This window comes from Halichoeres trimaculatus, unplaced genomic scaffold, assembly GCF_033239565.1.
Source record: "Halichoeres trimaculatus isolate MK-OKI-2021-1 unplaced genomic scaffold, fHalTri1.1 fHalTri1_scaffold_13, whole genome shotgun sequence".
Lineage (NCBI taxonomy): Eukaryota > Metazoa > Chordata > Actinopteri > Labriformes > Labridae > Halichoeres > Halichoeres trimaculatus.
In genome coordinates this window covers 20,983,557-21,001,642 of record NW_027437191.1, presented here as the reverse complement: position 1 = coordinate 21,001,642, position 18,086 = coordinate 20,983,557, and the positions used below count along the sequence as shown (strand labels likewise).

At 38.2% G+C, this 18,086-nt stretch overlaps 1 protein-coding gene across 1 annotated transcript; it reads right to left on the bottom strand.

The window, feature by feature from the left end:
- Window positions 1–944: 944 nt before the first annotated feature.
- kcnh5a (potassium voltage-gated channel, subfamily H (eag-related), member 5a) lies at window positions 945–17,097 on the bottom strand. Its single transcript, XM_074685329.1, has 12 exons — window positions 16,973–17,097; window positions 15,648–15,771; window positions 14,749–14,855; window positions 14,520–14,648; window positions 13,802–13,920; window positions 12,535–12,927; window positions 12,366–12,458; window positions 11,173–11,602; window positions 7,072–7,271; window positions 6,483–6,735; window positions 5,229–5,425; window positions 945–2,523 (listed from the first exon to the last, which is right to left on the bottom strand). The coding sequence occupies exons 1-12, from the start codon at window positions 17,043–17,045 to the stop codon at window positions 1,471–1,473; spliced, it is 3,171 nt and encodes a 1,056-aa protein (XP_074541430.1). The 5' UTR covers window positions 17,046–17,097; the 3' UTR covers window positions 945–1,470.
- Window positions 17,098–18,086: the final 989 nt, after the last annotated feature.

The following is an 18,086-nucleotide window of genomic DNA, read 5'->3' as shown; positions in this document are numbered from 1 at the left end:
TTCTCAGTTAGAGTTTTCATTAATAGAGTTCATATCATACTTTTAAACTTAAGCTTAAAATTTAGGAATAGACATGATTCATAAAACGCTGTTTCTATTCAAGCATTGACAATAAACGTAGGCTGGGAACACACAGCTAGGATGCATGCTAAGTCCTGCTCGCTGAAGAAACCATTCCTAAAAAAAAAGTTACTTAAAGGTTCACTCAGAGGTTTAAATTATTTTAAAATGTTTGATTGAAACAACTTTTCAAAACAATTAAACAAACTGTAAAGTTCAATTTGCCTCATAATAAAACAGCGTTGAGGTGAACACCTGATGAGTATTCTTTAATGCCTCTTTTGATGCAAACAGAACCAGAGGACACAACACAACAGGTGATTCTTCATTTCACTGTTGACTGATTCCCTGAATGCATGCAAGATCATTTAATGTACATATGCTATAAAAAAACAAAGATGTGTTTCATTAGATACATGCTCCTACCTGTCATATCCTTACTGTCTAAAAAGTCCATGTTTTCAGATTTGCATAGCTTCTCATTTGAAATGTTCTGTGATTAAAAACACGACTTGCATTATTAACAAATAAACAGCTGACAACAAAAGTCACAGTGACACTGAAATCCTGTTAAAAGTACCTGAGCAAGAGGTGAAGTTACAGAAAGAGAGAAACCTGGTTAGTTACTCACAAAAAATAAACAAACAAATCACTTCTTAAAACTATAGAATGGTCCATTATAAAGAAAAATATTTCATTACATGTCAAGATTTGCATTCCTATCTGTTATTTCACATGCATAAGAGAAAAAAAAGGTTTAACAGTTTTTAAAGTAGGTCCAAAATTATCTTTAAGCTCCATTATACTCACAATGCTTCAAATCTTTTATTTGTTTTATTTATTGATAACAAAACAAATGATGACTAATAATAAGTGGTGGTTAATTAACCAGGGTTAAAAATAACAGATTGAGGCTTTGATATTGTAAGGCACATGTCATCACCTGACAATTAATGACTCCAAAGATGGTTTACTGTCACTCAAATGATCTGTATTATGAGCAATTCTAAAAAATTGTCCCCCAAAAACAGACTTTAAGTTCCCTAAAATGACAAAAAAAAAAACTAAATTGAGTTTTAGTAACTGTAATTTAAATGTAGCTCCTCTGTTTTCACTGATTGTCCTGTCAGGCTAAGAAGCCTTCATCAGAGTATCATTCATGAGGTAAGACAAGTGTCGGTACTTGTAACTCCTGTTAAAATTAATCTTATTACTTTTCTGCATGATTGTTCATTAATAATCCTGTCACTTTTTGGCTGTAAGAATGAATCCCCTGGGTTTTTGTTGTGCTACATGTACAGGATTTCTGCATGCAGTCAAGTGTTTAATGCAACTCTAAGTTCTTTGGCAGTCCTGCAGGTCATGCAAACTACTACCTCTGCAATACAGTTTTTAAAGAGGGCAGGAAATTCAGAAAGGTCCATCATCTTTTTTGTTGGATGCACTGACTGAGTCTTGATTTTTTGCTCTTGCCTTTGGGGATGATGTTGGAGGCAGCGACAGTCTTCTTTTAACTGACAGCAGCCTGAGGACTTCGCTCACCTGAGACTCAAGCACCGACAAGCGACCACACAGGATCTGAATGTCTGCCTTCAGCTCCAGCTTGGCGTCATGCAGGGTGGCATGAAGAAGTGCTTGTTCGGGGGCTGGCTGGAGGAAAGACTGTTTGAGGGAGTCGACCCCAAGGCTGAGCCCGAATGGGTTTTTCTCCATGGGGCTCTTTTCCATTGGGCTTCTCTCGAAGGAGCTTCTTGAATCTCCAGCTCGGTCGATGCGTAGGTCACTCTTTGTGATGCCGCTGTCGCATGAGTCTGTTTTGTGCAGGGCGCTTGTTTCTTCTCCTCCCTCCCCGGCGCTGTTTCCGCCCTCTGTGCCTCCTGTCTCTCCAACTTCCTCTGAATCCTGGTTTTTGTTGGCTGCTCCTAACAGTTCAGATCCCTTTGGCCACTCCTCCTCTTTCTTCGGCTGCTTCTCAGGCTCCACAGCAGGAGGCGGCGGTGCAGCTGAAGTGGCGTTCCTAAATTTTGCCCATCCTCGAGCACCTTTGCCACTAGTTACACCGCCTGCAGCTACCTCTCTGCCCACAGCACTGTTCTTCACAGGGTGGGACACCTGATTCTCTGTACATGGTCTAGATTTAGACTCTGCTGCTTCCTCTGTGCAGCTCTGCTCTGACCTCTCAGTGTGTATGAATGCTTGTGAAGGTGCAGCCAGGCTTCCTTTGCTGGGTGAATTATTCTGCATGGCTTGTTTTTGAGAGGCCACAGTTGTTGAATTAGAGTCGTCCTGCACACAGTTATGGTCACAGTAAGAGTTGAGCTCTCCTGGAGTCTGAACGTCTCTCTGCTGTCTGAACCTTGCAAACAGCTTTCGGACCGGATGGTCATCAGGAATGGAGAGGGTCACCTCAGACCTCTGGCGCTCTTGCTCCTTCTTCACGTCTGCAATCTTTCTGAAGATGATCTGAAAGAGGGAGAACCTTTGCATGAGAACAATGACGGGGGACATAAACACCAGGGCCACATTTAAGTTATAATATAGGAGCTCTGTTGAGTGTGCATATATAATGCAGCTTTATATAAAATATTACCATCCAGACCTGTTATGTGTGTATGAAATATTAAAGACTTAAAAGGCGGAATGCACAAGGGAAACTGTTAATGGAGCGATAATGGAGGCCATGAGTGTCTCTGAATCTCTGAAGGATGCAAACTAAGAAAAACTTTTACACAACTTATCGCTCAGGAACAGTTCAGATGATTTTCACATTAGTGCTTCTGCAGTTCTTTATATCTAAGTCAGAATCCTCCAAGTTAAATTAGACTACAAAACCTGTGAGTGGTCAGTTTACTTATATTTTTCTAAATATAAATCAGCTGTGCTCTATAAAGTAATGCACTGAAATCAAAAAGAAAGGTTCCATGTATTTCCCATTTAACACATTGTTTGTTATAATTTCACTTGTTCTGCTTTTTTTGTGCATTTTCAATGCATACTTTAACAAACACATAAGTATAAACTTGATGGAAAGTGAGTTTTAAAACTGCATTTTCTACAGCCGCTTAAATGAATAATAGATGGCTTTATTTTTATAGAGTATTTTAAAGTACTGTGTCGCCACAGTTTACTCTGAAACAGTTCACATTCCGAGCGGATGTATCATGTTTCTGCTATTTTTATAAGGGCTGCTCTTCTGTATACAGACAACACAATCCATAATGTATGTCTCATTAATTTCTTTATAAAAGTGCATAATTCAAGCCATAAAAGATGTCAGAGAGTTCAGATATGCCACGCCAAGCAAAGAGAAGAAAAAATACACATGTGCCAGACTGACTTTCAAGACAATGCTTATAATGAATAATTAATTTTCATCCCATAGGATGAATGTTAGGAGACATATGAACAACTTGCTATGAAGACGGGAAACAATTCATCTAAGGGTCGCACTGGGATTGAATGTACATCCTGAAGAAGCTCAGTTTAACATAAATATTAACAAGGAGCCTGCTTGAAATGATCTACTTTTTCTTGTTTCAAACTCTCTGTGAAATGACCTTGTGCAGAATAATTAATGTGGATTCACTCATATAAGTATAGCAAATGGTGAGATTGCATTTACAGTTCATATCACAGTGTTTAATAACATCATGTATAGTCAGTGTCAGGTCTAGTTTTATGATGTTTCTACCAAGTGAAATCCTTAACGTATGGAAATCAGGACTGTTCCAGTGGTGGCCATATGATGGCATGGACCTCCCCTAAAATCCCAGCAGCCATACCAAAGTAGGACTGGCCATCTGTGTATTAATTTTGAACCATCTAATTTGTTTGTGGCAACAGGCTGTTAATAACTTTTAAAGCCAATAGATGGATTCGAATAGAGTTTTTGCTACATTTTAGCCCAATTTAAGAAAATTAATCTTCTTTTGGTGCTTAGGGATGGGAATTGAAAACGGGTTCCTGTTGAGAATCGATAAGAAATGTTTCAATCCATTGATATTGTTAGCCTTTGTGCTTAACAATTCCCTTATCAATTCTTTACATTGTGCCGGAGCCGCCGGGACTTATGTCGACTAGTCTGCTGCAGCTATCTTAGCTTAGCAGTTAGATAACGTTTCCCAAGAAAACTCTGATTCAGGATTTTGAGCTTGAAGTTTTACTGAAGAACTGACTTCATAAAGAAATGTGCATTACTCTCTCTCAGGAGATTTATATTCAGTACATTCAAAATGGTATAAATCACCTTGTTTACCAAAATAACAAAATAGCGCAAGCCTGATGCTAACGTTTATGGGAAACTGCGTTGATATGCTGGCAGTTAGCATATTTCAGCTTTAGAATAGAATTAAAACTTTCATCACAGAAAACTATCACATCAACTCTTTGTAAAAAATACTGAGAATTTCAAATGTCAAAAGCTAACAGGCAATTAAAAGGCTCATGGCTGACTTCATAACTACGGAAAGCTTCCAAACAACTTAAACAATTGCTTTAACCACTTTGAGACACTAGATGGCCTACTTCAATTATTTATATATTCCAACACAGTACATGGTCACATTGTGTGCAGTTTTTACCTGTTTCTGTATAATTATGCCCAGAAATATCCAGACTCAGGGACCAATTACATCTTTTTTAATTACAGTACAAACTCAATTAAATGTTGTTGACACAGAAAACCTGTAAAGCTACTTTTTATACCAAGAAAATTCACAACAGGAATTGATAAGGGAATTGATAAAGAATCAGATCGATAAGCAGAATCGATAAGGGCACTGGTATTGACAAAATCTTATCACTTCCCATCCCTATTGGTGCTTCCTAAAAATACAACAGCTGTGACTAATATGTTGGTACTCTGCTTTTTATGTTTTCAAAAATTTAGACACATAAATGTAAGATCCAAATAACACCTTAATGTCAATGTTCGGAATAAAGGGAGTAAAGGAGACAATGGGCAGAGGATAAATATTTTCTAGGAAAGTGTTGCATAGTTTACACCTCCTTTACATACTCTACTGCTCTTGTTGAGCCACAAACACCCCTGTTCCAACAACCCTGACAGAACTTCAAAAGAGAAACAAACTTTTGAGCCAGCTATATCCGCTATCTTGACCAAGTGCCATATTTTCTTTATCCAGTAACAGATTTAGAGCTGTTTTTACCCTTTTTCGTAGATTGCAGGTGAGGATGAGGTTGCGGGAGAATGTGTTGGCGAAGGCGGTGTAGAACTCCAGCACCCTCATCAGAGCGTCCCTCTTGATGACGTGCAGGTCACAGTATGTCAGAGCACGAACATTTGCACAAGCCCGAGCCATCGTAGTCTCTTTCCAAAACACATCTCCGAACACGTCACCTTTACCTGCATGAAGCATTAAAGATTATTACTCTGCTAAAAAAAAAAAAAATTAGCCCAAAACCTTTGATATAAAAATATATGTTTTTATAGACTTCAACATAAATTTCATCATGTCACACTCCTGCTTCTTCTAGCTAAATTACCGCAAGCTAGGAAGTAGCTCAAATCTAGAGAATCACCTGTAAAATGTGAATGCTAATTTTAGCTGGTGACAGATTTGGATAGCTTTCTTTTATGAAGTTAGGTCTGTCTGTCTTTTCTATCTTTTTGCCAACTGTTTTTAAAGATAACTTTAGCATATAGCCATTTTCGAGCTAATGGTTACACAAGCAAGCTAGTTAGAAGATGTTAGCACTAGAGGTTGTTTTATGTACTAAATGGGTCATCGGTTATGTTGTTTTCTGAATATTGTGATTACCAATGGCTTTTTTTTACTTGATTATAAGTGGAAATTGTAAAAGAAACAATGGCAGATATTTTAAGTACACTAATACAACAGGCAACAGCATCTGAGTGTAAGGAGGTGGTGAGGTGGTGCTTTCCTATATTTTAAACATAGTTAACTTATAGAGTAAAAATCCTGGATGCTCATATTGAATATGTGCAGATATTTTTTATCACCGCATATGTGTTTGCAGAAATCCTGAAATCAGTCTGTAAACTGCTCAAAAGTCTATTCTGCAAATAGCAAAATATCTCACAAGATCTTAATGCAATCTTCCCGAGATTAGGTCTTCACGAGATTTCCATTAGACTTGGTGAACTTACGAGGCCATCACATAAGGATTTCCTTACAAGTTCATGATACATTGGAGGGGTTGGGCCTCAAACACTAAGGTCTGAACAAAGGAGGCCTCCAGCCAGAGGACTGGCCAATCAGGGGAAGGAGGTTTGTGGAGTGGGAGCCCTACAAAGACAGCAGCTAAAACGAAGCGTTTGAGACAGAGGCTGGATGAAGGGTTTTCTAAAACTTTATGATACACCCAAGACTGTTATTAAAAGCTAACAGACTCCAAGTGCAATGTGCTACATTGTACTCTATTATATCGCCTGTGATTACCTAGTATTGCGATGACCTCATCATCCTGTATGACCTCGAGTGAGCCAGACACCACGAAGCAGAGTGTGTCCACGCTCTCTCCGATGTGGAAGATGAGGTCTCCAGGTGCACAGTGTGTGGTCTGAAACTCCACAGCCAGAGAGCGCAGACAGCCATCGCTGGCGAGTCGAAACGCCGGGTGGTCATTGAACACCTGTCTGTTGAGGTGGACACAGATGTCTGCTCGCATGTCTTTGGGACAGATTGCGAGAACCTGGGAGAAATGAATTATCAGGGTGATTGTTTATTCCGTGTTTTGGAAGGAGGAAGGAATTGCTTTTGAAAAATGCAGGGACAAAAAAAAAATGTTTTAGGCAAGAAACCAGCTTCAGGAAAAATAATTTCTAAAAATCACTCTTATATGTTGAACACTTTTCCCTTTTTATGGGGTGGGGGCCTTTTGTGAACACAGGCTACACAGCTTTTTTTAAAAAAAGATAAAGATCCTTCAGCACACACCTGCCTTCCTACATGTGTCTTATGATCATGAACTTTCTTTTATGAAGCCTTTTTGAGTGAGCAGGCATTTGTTTTTGATGCTGAGTGTTACCTTATCTGTGTCAATGCCCTTGGACATGGCCCAGGTGGAAACGATGAAATCCATGACCCGCTCACTCAGACCTTTGGGGACCTGATACAGCTTCAGGAAGTCGCGCACGTTGTTCAGCATCTCGTGGTAGCGATTTGTGTTGGTGTACATCTGCTGGAAGATGGTGGTGACGTTTCCAAAGATAGTGGCGTACAGTAGAGCTAAAAAAAAAAAGACATAAACTGTCAGGTTATAATTCATTCAGTGAAACATTTCAAATTACTGAACTTTTAGTTAAGAATGAGGTAGGAAATGTTTTCAGGCTGAAATAAGTCAATTTGTGTAATTCTTGTCTAATTTGGAATTTGTTTTTAAGTAATTCCACAGATAAAATGCTGGACATGCCCCTCAAAATTTAACCTAACATTTGGCAAAAATACAACATTTTTAAATTTGTGAAATCTATGGTTAAAAAACTTTGATTTTTAAGAAATTAAACGTATAAGAAAGGAATATTTAAAAGCATGATTTTAATTTTACAGAAACAATTTTATAACATTTTTTTCTTAAATCTCCCTTAAAGCAGAAAAGCCTTAATTCTGAGCTCCCATTTATTGCCACTAATTAACTCCTTTTTTCCTCCTTCACAATAACTTCTTTTATGTTCATTAAAAAGGTTTATAGACTAAATGTTAAAGGCATATTTTAGTTTTAAAGGAAAATGAATAATGGGAATGTATTTGAAGGTGTGCTTATGAATTACACAAAAATCTACAATTCAGATGCACATTTGAGAAACAATTATAGTTATGAGTTAATTTACTTTGTAGTGTGTATGGTTGACAATCCTTTTATGTAACCCTTTGTAAAGTTGGTCATATGGCTCCTCTCTGAACAGACATAAAGTGGTGAATCGAGCCTATATAATGTAATTCATAATTCAAATATTCTTTGGTAAAAGAAGTGTGCTGCTGTGCTGCGGTGACCTCAAAGAGTCAGTCAGCATCTCCTATCAGAGGTTTTAGCCACTCAAGAGGAAAGAGTTGTCTCCAGTTGATACAACAGCATCTCAGAGGTTAGGATACATAACTAACGCCATGGCTCATTGTCCTTTTACTACACTGGAGCCTGCAGGCAAACTCTCCCTTTGTCCTATTCCTCTCGCATAATTAAACCCCCGGATCTGTAGCAGGAGATTTGTGGGCTGTAATTGGAGGCGACACTCCAGTGTGACTGAGTGATCTTCGTGATGGAAACACCACCAGAGAACTGGGTGTTTACTTTTGGAAGTACAGACCTTGAAGCGAGGCTGTCAATTTGGGTTTCCCTCACGGTTTTTATTGCATCACTTTACATGCTGTTTCAGAGGAGTGCGGTAAAGGTCAGAGCATGAGGGCCGATCGTGACAGAGGAACTGTAAGGCAAAGGCTGACAGTGGAGGCAGTGACACTAAAGGTGGAGCTATTATTGTAACAGCAGAGCAGAGAAAAAAAAAGACACCTGTATAAAAATAGAGCGTACTGTTTTGACATAGGGGTTTATAGTCATTCAAATGAGAGCTGATTAAAATTTCTCAACATAACTGCTCTTTTTGAATTATAAACACTAATCATAATGAGTGTAAGACAGATTAGTTCCAGTCATCTTTTATGTTGATCTCTTAAATATCAAAATAAGTTGTAATGTGCAGCGAGTAATAAAACGTACAAATACTAAATGTGACACTAAATGCACATTAACTGTTGGTTTACGTATAATGTAAACAATAAAAAATGTATACTGTCATTTAAAAGTATGTAATGAAAACAAAGTACGACAATGACGCGCAGAGAGAAATTTTAAAATGGAACTAAAACATTATTTCAGGGATTAAAAACTTTCCGAAAAAAAAAAAAGAAATTTTTATTTTGATAATAAAAAATTACTTTCTTATTGAGATCTATAATTGCCAACCTTCAGACAGATCTTCACGGAGCGAGCCGTGATGGCCACAGAACATGTCACTTTTTATTATGGCCAAAGCTGAGTCCTAAACTCCACACAGAGGCTGGAATGGTCAGGCTGCAGCTAAATAAGAGTTACGTGGAGTCAAGAGATCCTGTGAATCATTAAAACAGCTCTCGATAAATAAGATCCAGAAGCAATTTTTCTGGATGATTTGAAAATATTATTATTTTTAATTGCCTTGCTACAGTAGAGGCCAGGTTTGAAGCTGGGCATTTATCACAGTTAAAGTTAAATGGAGATATCCCTGGTTTGAAATTTAAACAAATAAAATCAACAAAGCTAAAGGCGATCCTGGTTGAAGCTTTAAAAACAATACAAACAGGAAGCTCCTGCGGCCAAGGATTCAAACCTTCCTGCCTCAAAAAACAAAAACGTTGTGAGCATGTACAGTCCATCAGGCTTGTCACATGTACAAAGAGAGAAAAGCAGAAAGCAAATGGGACAAGGCTGAGAAAAGTCACCTTGTATGCAGGGCACAAAATTTTGTAGAGGTTCCATGTATTATAGAAATAATCTTTTTTTTTTTGTTGCTGTCCATGTTTGATTCCCTGAAATCTATTCCAGGGCTTTAAGGAATACATGCACTTGTTTACAGATACATCTGTATACATACAGTTTGAGTGCATGTATCTTTATGTGATTAACTGTGCCAAAGACGCCTTTATCCAGACAGTATTCCTGCATAATGTACCTGGCGCCCCCTGATATTTATCCATTGACTGGCCAGTAACCATCAAGTGTGGTTGGAACCAGCCATGTGTTGATCTCTATGAGTTTCTGAGCGATTCCTCTAGACCTGTACATCATTTCTTCCATATGCTGCTTTACTGGCCTCTGGCAGGGAGCCAGGCAGCCTGTGCAGCGTGTTAGCGTGTCTTGAATCTCATGCAACTAAACACATCCAGATTGCTACAGCTCCTGCAAGGTTGCACAGGCATGTTATGAATGCATGACTGAAACAAAGCTGAGGAAATAAAAGGAGCATTACTGCACAGCGAGTGTTCTACTATTAAACCATACTGTCACCTACAAATTTATGTATGAGCTAACCACTTTGTGCTTGCTAACAAGCTAGGCTAGCCAAATCGAAATCAAAGTCCTGTATGACCAAGTTTATATACTACTTGAATGACAACCAAAAATAAAAGAGTTAAGTTTCACTTTAGACTTTGTTAATTGTTTTTGTCAAGCTCACTTTGTCACATTGAGGTAATTTGAGTGTTTTATATACAGCATCTCACCGCATTAGCTTACTGCTAATAGCTAAAATAGCAATCTTTGGGCTGTGATAAAGATGTGGATGTTGTCCATGTGACGTCAGAAATCGATAGAGTGATAATCTGAAGGCTTTTGACATTTTGATGACTCGTCTTTAACAAGCCTCCTAGCTACATCTCTATCCTGTTAATCACAGTTAGCTGTGTCTGAAAGCTAACTTTCTAAAGTTTCAGTTTATCCCTTTTTTAGACAATATTTTGCAGTTCAGACTGTGATTTATCATGTAAATGTTGTCTGAGGTCATACATCAAGGTTTTGAAGTACACTTTTTTAAGTGAAGGAAGTCGGCACAGGCAGATCTTTAACACAACTTGTTTATTCCCTAGTGGTTCAGTTCTGATTTCATGCTGGAAAAACACAGACACAAACGGGGAGCTGCTGGTTTTTCGCCCTCTACTCAGATTTATTCTGACTGTCAAGGTCGCACAATTTGTCCACCGAGGAAGAAAAACAATGGTGACTTTGATTAAAATTGTTTTAGACAAGCTTCACTTGGAGTTCACTGGACAAATTCTGAACTGGACATTTAGAAATTTCAGATTTTAAAGGAAACGTGCAGATGAAGACTGAAAATTGATTGCCTGTGTTTACTGGAGCCAGTTTAAATGTTTGGAGTCATTTCTGTATTAGATAGATACATGACATTTTTGACTCCACATACCAAGAATTTAAGTAAAAAAATATATATTTTTTATGTAAAGAAGATCAGAGATTTTTTTTTTTTGCAACAAGAACTAAATAAAGCAATTTTCACATTTCTTCTGAGGGTATCGAGATCCTTTAGTTTTTAAAAGCTTTGTGATAAACTGTTGGTACTGTTGTTAGTCATGTACTTACAGCCGACCATCATCATTGCCACAGAGAATATCTTCTCCCCGTCCGTAGCCGGGGCGATGTTTCCAAAACCGATGGTGGTGAGACTGGTCATGGTGAAGTAGAGAGAGGAGATGTACAGCGTGTCTTTGTTCGGGCCACCCTCCCACTGCCCTGTACCACTGGCGTTGTATCGGTACGGAGTCCCGATACTCAGGGCCAGCTGGTAAAGCCAGCTGTCTGTTTTTATGGTGTTGGTGGTCTCATCGATGACCTCGTAGTCCCCGATGCTGTACCAGATGCATGCCAGCCAGTGAGCCACAAGGCCAAAGACACACACCAGCAGAACCAGGACGGCTGCTCCGTACTCCAGGTAGTGGTCTAACTTGCGGGCCACTCGGCCAAGGCGGAGCAGGCGGATCACCTTGAGGGAGCTGAACAGGCTGCTGAGACCCTGGAGGAAGAGGATGTTAGTCAGACGCAACGTACTGTGAAAGTCCAATGAGTCAAAACTGAACCAAAATATTGTGCTGGATGATGTTAAGTAGAGGTAGACCGATATATCGGCCGGCCGATATATCGGGCCGATATTTGGACATTTGTCTCTATCGGCCATTGGCCGTATTTTCTTTTAAAAAGCCGATTTTTGATCCGTTGTATAAAATTACGCAATTTTTGATCAGGCACAAAAAAGATGAGCACCTCAAACTTGTGGAACCACTTGGATACATTACATACTTTTGTTCAAATTATATTAATAAGTTTAAATTTCTTTTTTGACATTTTAAGAAGAGTGTGAATGTTTACTACTGCTTGTTACATTGTGTGTTTACTCAGACAAAATATTTCATTGGTTTGAAATCTGAATAAATGTTCAGAGGACTGGACACGACTTGTTGTAATAGATTTCTTTTAGTTGCTCAGAAATTGCTGCGTTTCATAAAAATGTGATAAATATATATTCATTTAACAATCGGCCTGAATATCAAATTGGAAAAATCGGCTTTGCATATCGGCATCGGCTGCCCAAATTTGGAAAGCATCGGCATCAGCCCCCAAAAACTCCATATCGGTCGACCTCTAATGTTAAGTTCTTTTAGAAAGCTCATTAAGATGATAGTTCTTTGTGAGGTCATCAACAGATGTGACTCCTATTTAATGAAGTATTTTTTTTACTTAAAATGATGACAGCAGCTGTGAAATTAGTTTTTTCTTACCGGCAGCACAGAGTCTTCTGTCCGTGTGGTATTTCTGTGGAAGTTTGGAGACTCCCGGATGTGATTTGCCGGCGTCCCAGTTCTGATGACATCCTTCATAGAAACAGTCAGTGTAAGTATTTGTCCACAGTGTCCTAAATTTGACATGCATTTAAGTAAAGTCACCCACCTCATCTACATGTTCAAAGGCGTTGATGATGTCATAGGGCAGACAGGACAGCAGGTCAATGACAAACCACGTCTTCAGATAATTCATCCGTATCAGCCTGGCATCTGAAATCACCTCCCCATTAGGACCTACAAATGTGGTGTGGAAGTTGAGCACGATGTCGATCAGAAAGATGACGTCCACCACGCTGTCCAGCACCAGCCACGCCAGGTTGTTCTGCCTGGTCTTGAAGGAGACGTTATAGGGAACCATGATGGCGGTGTAGAAGGTGAGGATTAGGATGACCCAGTCCCAGGTGGTCTTGAAGGTGCAGTAGTGGAGGATGATGTGTGGTGGGGTTTTAGGGGCCTCCTGTTTGTACTGAGGGAGGATGTCTGATCCAAGTTGGAGAGCCTTTTAATGAAGGGGGACAGTTGTTAATATGAGTACAGAATCAAGGAAGAGTCTGAAACCAGCTTCTCTTAAAGAGTCTTTCTCTGTCAGTGGCACTACACTTTAAAATCATGATGTCTCCATCGTAGAATAAACAGATCATTGTTATTCGTGGTCAATTCATTATCTATATTTCTTGAACACAGAAAAGCCTTTCATTAAAAAGGGGGTGCTGTTTCAGCTTCTGTTTAAAATGCTACATTTGAGCTGCTGGCTCCTTAAGGCTCCCCCTTCCTTCTGATTGGCCAGTCCTCTTAAGGCCTGTCAAGGAAAGAGCTGTGGGCAGACCTTAGTGTTTAAGGCCCATTCTTCCAACATGTCATGAACTAGAAGATTATCATGTGATGACCTCAACATTGCTGCAAGTCTCGTGAAGATTCTGCAACAATTTTCAAATTCTTTGGGGCAGAGTCAGGGATTTTTACAATATATGAACATGAAGTGGTTTGAAAATATGCACACATCTATTATGGACATTCAGCTCTGTTACTTTACATCCTTGTTCAAGTTATAGGAAAGGATAATACCCCCTCTTTAAGATTTTTTAAAGCAGAGGTAATAAAATAGTGTGGAACTGATTAAAAGCCACGAAATGTAAAATTTGTTGTAACAAAATCTGAAAAAATTGTCTTCCAGGATTGAAAGGATGCAGTGTTAACATAATTTATTTTTTGGCTCCAAGATTAGACATGCAAGTAATCCACGTTGTTTCTAACCTAAAAAAAAAAAAAAAAGCAATTCAAAACACTACTCTTAAAAACAAATCTATCTTGCTGATTGATAGAAGCTAAATATTTAAAATCAGGTTCCTCTTTAAAGCCTGGACTCGGCTCACCTCAGCCAGTCTGGAGGGCTTGTGGCTGACCTCAGTCTGGCTCAGTGGCGCTAAATGCTGCACCAAGTTGCGGTTGTTGGTTAGGGCACGGGTCAGCCTGGCAAACTTTGTCCATCCAGCTTTGAGGCAAAAGTCAATGTTAGACATACTGCACATTTTCATACACGTTACAGTTTCAACTACCCATCCACCCTGAAAAAGTGAAAATTAACAGAGAAATGAAAAATCTATAATAATACCACCAGAAGCAATGCAAAGTTCTTGTCATTTTTCTGAGTGTAACTTTTTTCATTCATTCACTCTCCCCAATTGGCCTTAGTGTCCTTTGTTTCTGCTTGATGTATGTAAAAGCCTTTGTGGCTCACAAAAATCCCTCCAGGACATGGCACGGCTCAGACCCACAGAGACCGGTGTTCACTGACCCGCACACACAACACCTGGACTGTTTTATGGTACCAGGAAACAAAACGTACGTTACGTCACAGCCACTCATGTGTACTTCAGACTTTTGGCTGCTCTCCCTGCTCTGTTTGGTCAAATTGAGCTAAAAATAGTCAGGGCCGAATCAAGACTTTCACTTGCCAATCATCTGATCTGAACATAATGTATGCGTGCAACAAGAAAAGAGGATCTCCAGAGAGCTCCAAACAGTCAGAGGAACAAACTGGAGGCAGGTTGAAACCATCTGCTGTGGATAGAGGAGTATGATCTGTCTCACCTCTTGTTGACTCGTCTTCAATGGGCTGTTTGAAGAGTGTGATGTCTCTGAAGGTGCAGAGGAAAAGCACCACTTTGTCATTCTCATTTCTGATCGGCGCAACCTGCATGTAAAGCCATATTGGGGTTTCTGTGGGACAAACAGGATGAAATGTTTCCTGTAAAAACCACAAACCCACAGTTAACTGTACATTTCATGATGACTATGCACATATGTTAGTGATACTCACTGTTCTTTGTATAGAGCAGCACCTCATAGAAGTTGGATTCATAGTTATCAAAGGTCCGTCTGATATTATCTATACTCTTCCTATCTGTCAGGTCACCATACATGAAACTGCAAAATGATATCAGAAGGATTAGAACAAGAAAATACATTTTATTTGTGTGATTGAAGAAGGCAAACTAAATATTGAGCTCTGGAAGACAGGTTCAAAAAGTCTCTTTAAAGTTAAATGAAACAGACATGAAATCTGCAGATGCTTGTAACATCACCAACATACGTCCTGCTTTGTATTTTGTTGCTGGAGTTTCAATGAACCTTCTAAACTCTCTGATTTAGGGTCCAAAACAGATGGCCACATCTTGTCATGTTAAAAAAAAAAAAAAAAAAAAAAAAAAAAAAATGCCCCGTGATGACAACTTTGGCATATGGCAACAGTGGAGGGGGGATGCCAGAGTGTTTGGGGGACATCATGTTAAGCTACAAACAAAACCATCAGAAAGATGATGCTAAGCTTGAAAATTAGCATACTGTCCCTTCTTTAATGAGACAGCGAGACAAACAAACGTTATTATATAGTGGGTTTATTTCTTTATCCTTTATCAGATTTGACCGTTTGTATGGGCTACTGTATTTACAAGTTAATTATCATTTGTTTACATTTTTTACTTGATTAATACTACTGTGAAAGAAGGTGGACATGTGCAGCACATGACTCAAAGACAAATAACTCCAATGAAAAAAATAAATTGTATCATATTGAATTGAATCTTAAATCTTTTGGTCAGAAAACTTTTTTGAGCTTAAACCTGACAGGAACCACAATGTCAGCAAAACCAGTTAATCTGTGCCATTAAATATTACTTTCCACATTCACCAGTCATCCCAAGATGATAACTATCTTACTTGCAGGTGCTGCTCTTGTGCATGACTTCAGCTCTGTGGTATCCAGACAACTTACAGAATCCATCATTACTATAAACCACTGGCCAATGCACAATCTGAGCATTTCCCAGCAGGAAACTGGTTTCTGCGACAAGAAGTGAAGAAAAAGATTAAGATTTCATTAAAAAAAAAAAAAAACTACTTTCACACACCTTTATCAATTACTTGTATTTGTATGCACCTGTACCCATGATTAGCGTATCAAATTTGCATTTCATCCAGTAAATCCACTTCCCTAAACTTTGCTTTACAATTATTAGATCAATTTAAAAGCCAAGTGTGCATCTTAAACACTCTCCTAATAACAATAGAGTGAGTTCATTAATATTTAAAGCAGCTGTAACAGAGGTGATCAGACGAGTCACTGGGCAGAAACTGTTGTTGATAAAATGTTTATGCTCCAGTCTTGATGTTAATCAAATATTGATAAAGAGAAGCAAATTTCTGCAGCTATGGCTACAGTAAAAAAAAGAGCTATATCTTGAACATGCTGCTCAGATGTTCTTATGAATCATTGTACTTTTCTTTTACTATTCCATGCATTAGAAGAAAAATCTGATTCCAGATGATCTTTCAGAGAATTTCTGCTTTATCTTATTTATGCCTAATAATTCATTTGATATGATATAATGAACTTTGGACTGGAACTACAAATGAGCTTTTAAAACACTGGTTGAATTGATGACACTGTAGTTATACATTCATACAAAATTGAAGCTATTTCAAGATTTTTTGTGTGTATGTGTTGTCGCTTTACCCTCCTGAATGTTTGCAACTTGGGGATAATTTACCCACTTCAACAATAGAAGCATCACACAACAAACCAGGAGCACTGAGGGTTAGTACTGTTATAGACTAAAATAAGCAACATATTGTACAATATTGTTAATAAATTATTAATTATGTATTCTTAGCTGGCATACATTTCATATTATCAGTTATAAGAAGGCAGTGCTTTTTAGGAGCCCTTGATATCTTTATCCTTTAAACAAAATTAACATGTCTACAGGAAAATAATAGGAAAAGCCAATTTTGGTGTATTAATCTGTGAATTTCAAAGTAAAATTTGTAATATTATGTTGCATTGTTTGTTGGTTTAAGATATGACAGAAACGTAAAGATTACATCAAAGAGCTACTTTATGTTGCTTTAATTTAATAAGAAAAAGAAAAATATTATTACAGTTTTTGCTTTATCATCTCGTGCAGCTTCTGTGGTGTGGGATTTTGATTGACAAGCTAAATCATCATCCCCTAATGCTTGTTTCTCTTCAGAGTTAAACTCACCGCTGGAGCGCCGGACGATATTCTCCAGGAAAGTATTCTGGGGAGCCACCAGTCCTCTTTTGCCCCCATGCATTATGAGTATTCGGGACGGTGCCTCAGAGCTGCTCGGCGCTCGTGCTGATGTTTGAAAGTACACTCCTTATCTGAGCTTTCTCTCCGGTCCAGGCTGGGAGCACAACCGTCGAGTTAACTGTTTTACTGAGGAACTTCCGGGCTGAAGTTACCAAAATAAAGGCAGGTAGGTCGCTGATGAATTGCTTTGACAAAGCAGCAAAAAATACCCCTGAAAGACTCACTCCCGCGAATGCAACAACATTAAGCATATAAGCATAAATAAACCCAGGGTTGAAATGTAAAAGTGAAAAAATAAAACAGTGACAATTTTATTTAAAAGGGGGTCGACAAAATAAAACCAACTAATGAATTATGAAAAGGTTAAAAAGATGTAAAGGTCATGTCATCAATAAAATACAGCCACTCAAACAAAAAATAAATAAATAAAGAACTCACATGTTTATTCACACTTAAATTAAAGGGGAAATTATTTAAATTTCATTACAATCTATAATCAAATAATACATTCCTTTTATTTTGAAGGCCGTTCAACGTGTTTCCGTTGCTTCTTTGTGAAAATGTATCGCTCTTGTCATAGATGTTTGGGAGAAGTCTCACAGAATGGATCTATCAATGGTCTGAATTTAACCATTCTGCTTGCTTTTGATAAAGGAATTTTATGTATTTGCATTTACCTTTTGTTAAGTTGGCGTTTTACCTTTTTCCCATTGTAATTTTTTTTTTCTTCACATTTCTGAACATCAGACAAGTCGCAAGCTCATACTGACATAAATAGACAAATCGCGTGTACAATGACAACTATTTGATTCACCTGGAATTATTATTTTTCGTGATATTAATTAGCCCAGTCTGAAGTGACAAAAACATTTCTTTCTTTCTTTCTTTCTTTCTTTCTTTCTTTCTTTCTTTCTTTCTTTCTTTCTTTCTTTCTTTCTATCTATTTCTGTTTTAGACTAGAAAAACTTTTTTGAGTTTGAATATATTTCTTCATCCCAGAAAAAAAAACATTCTTTATTTACCCATCCTTCATTTTTTTTAC

What these genes read in the sequence shown, in the direction of transcription:
- kcnh5a (XM_074685329.1), bottom strand. Translation starts at nt 17,045, where the DNA reads ATGCATGGGGGCAAAAGAGGACTGGTGGCTCCCCAGAATACTTTCCTG. An exon ending in CACAAGAGCAGCACCTGCAA is followed by an intron (nt 14,856 to 15,647) that starts GTAAGATAGTTA and finishes ATCATTTTGCAG; the next exon opens with TTTCATGTATGGTGACCTGA. An exon ending in TGAGGTCATCGCAATACTAG is followed by an intron (nt 5,426 to 6,482) that starts GTAATCACAGGC and finishes TGCTTCATGCAG; the next exon opens with GTAAAGGTGACGTGTTCGGA.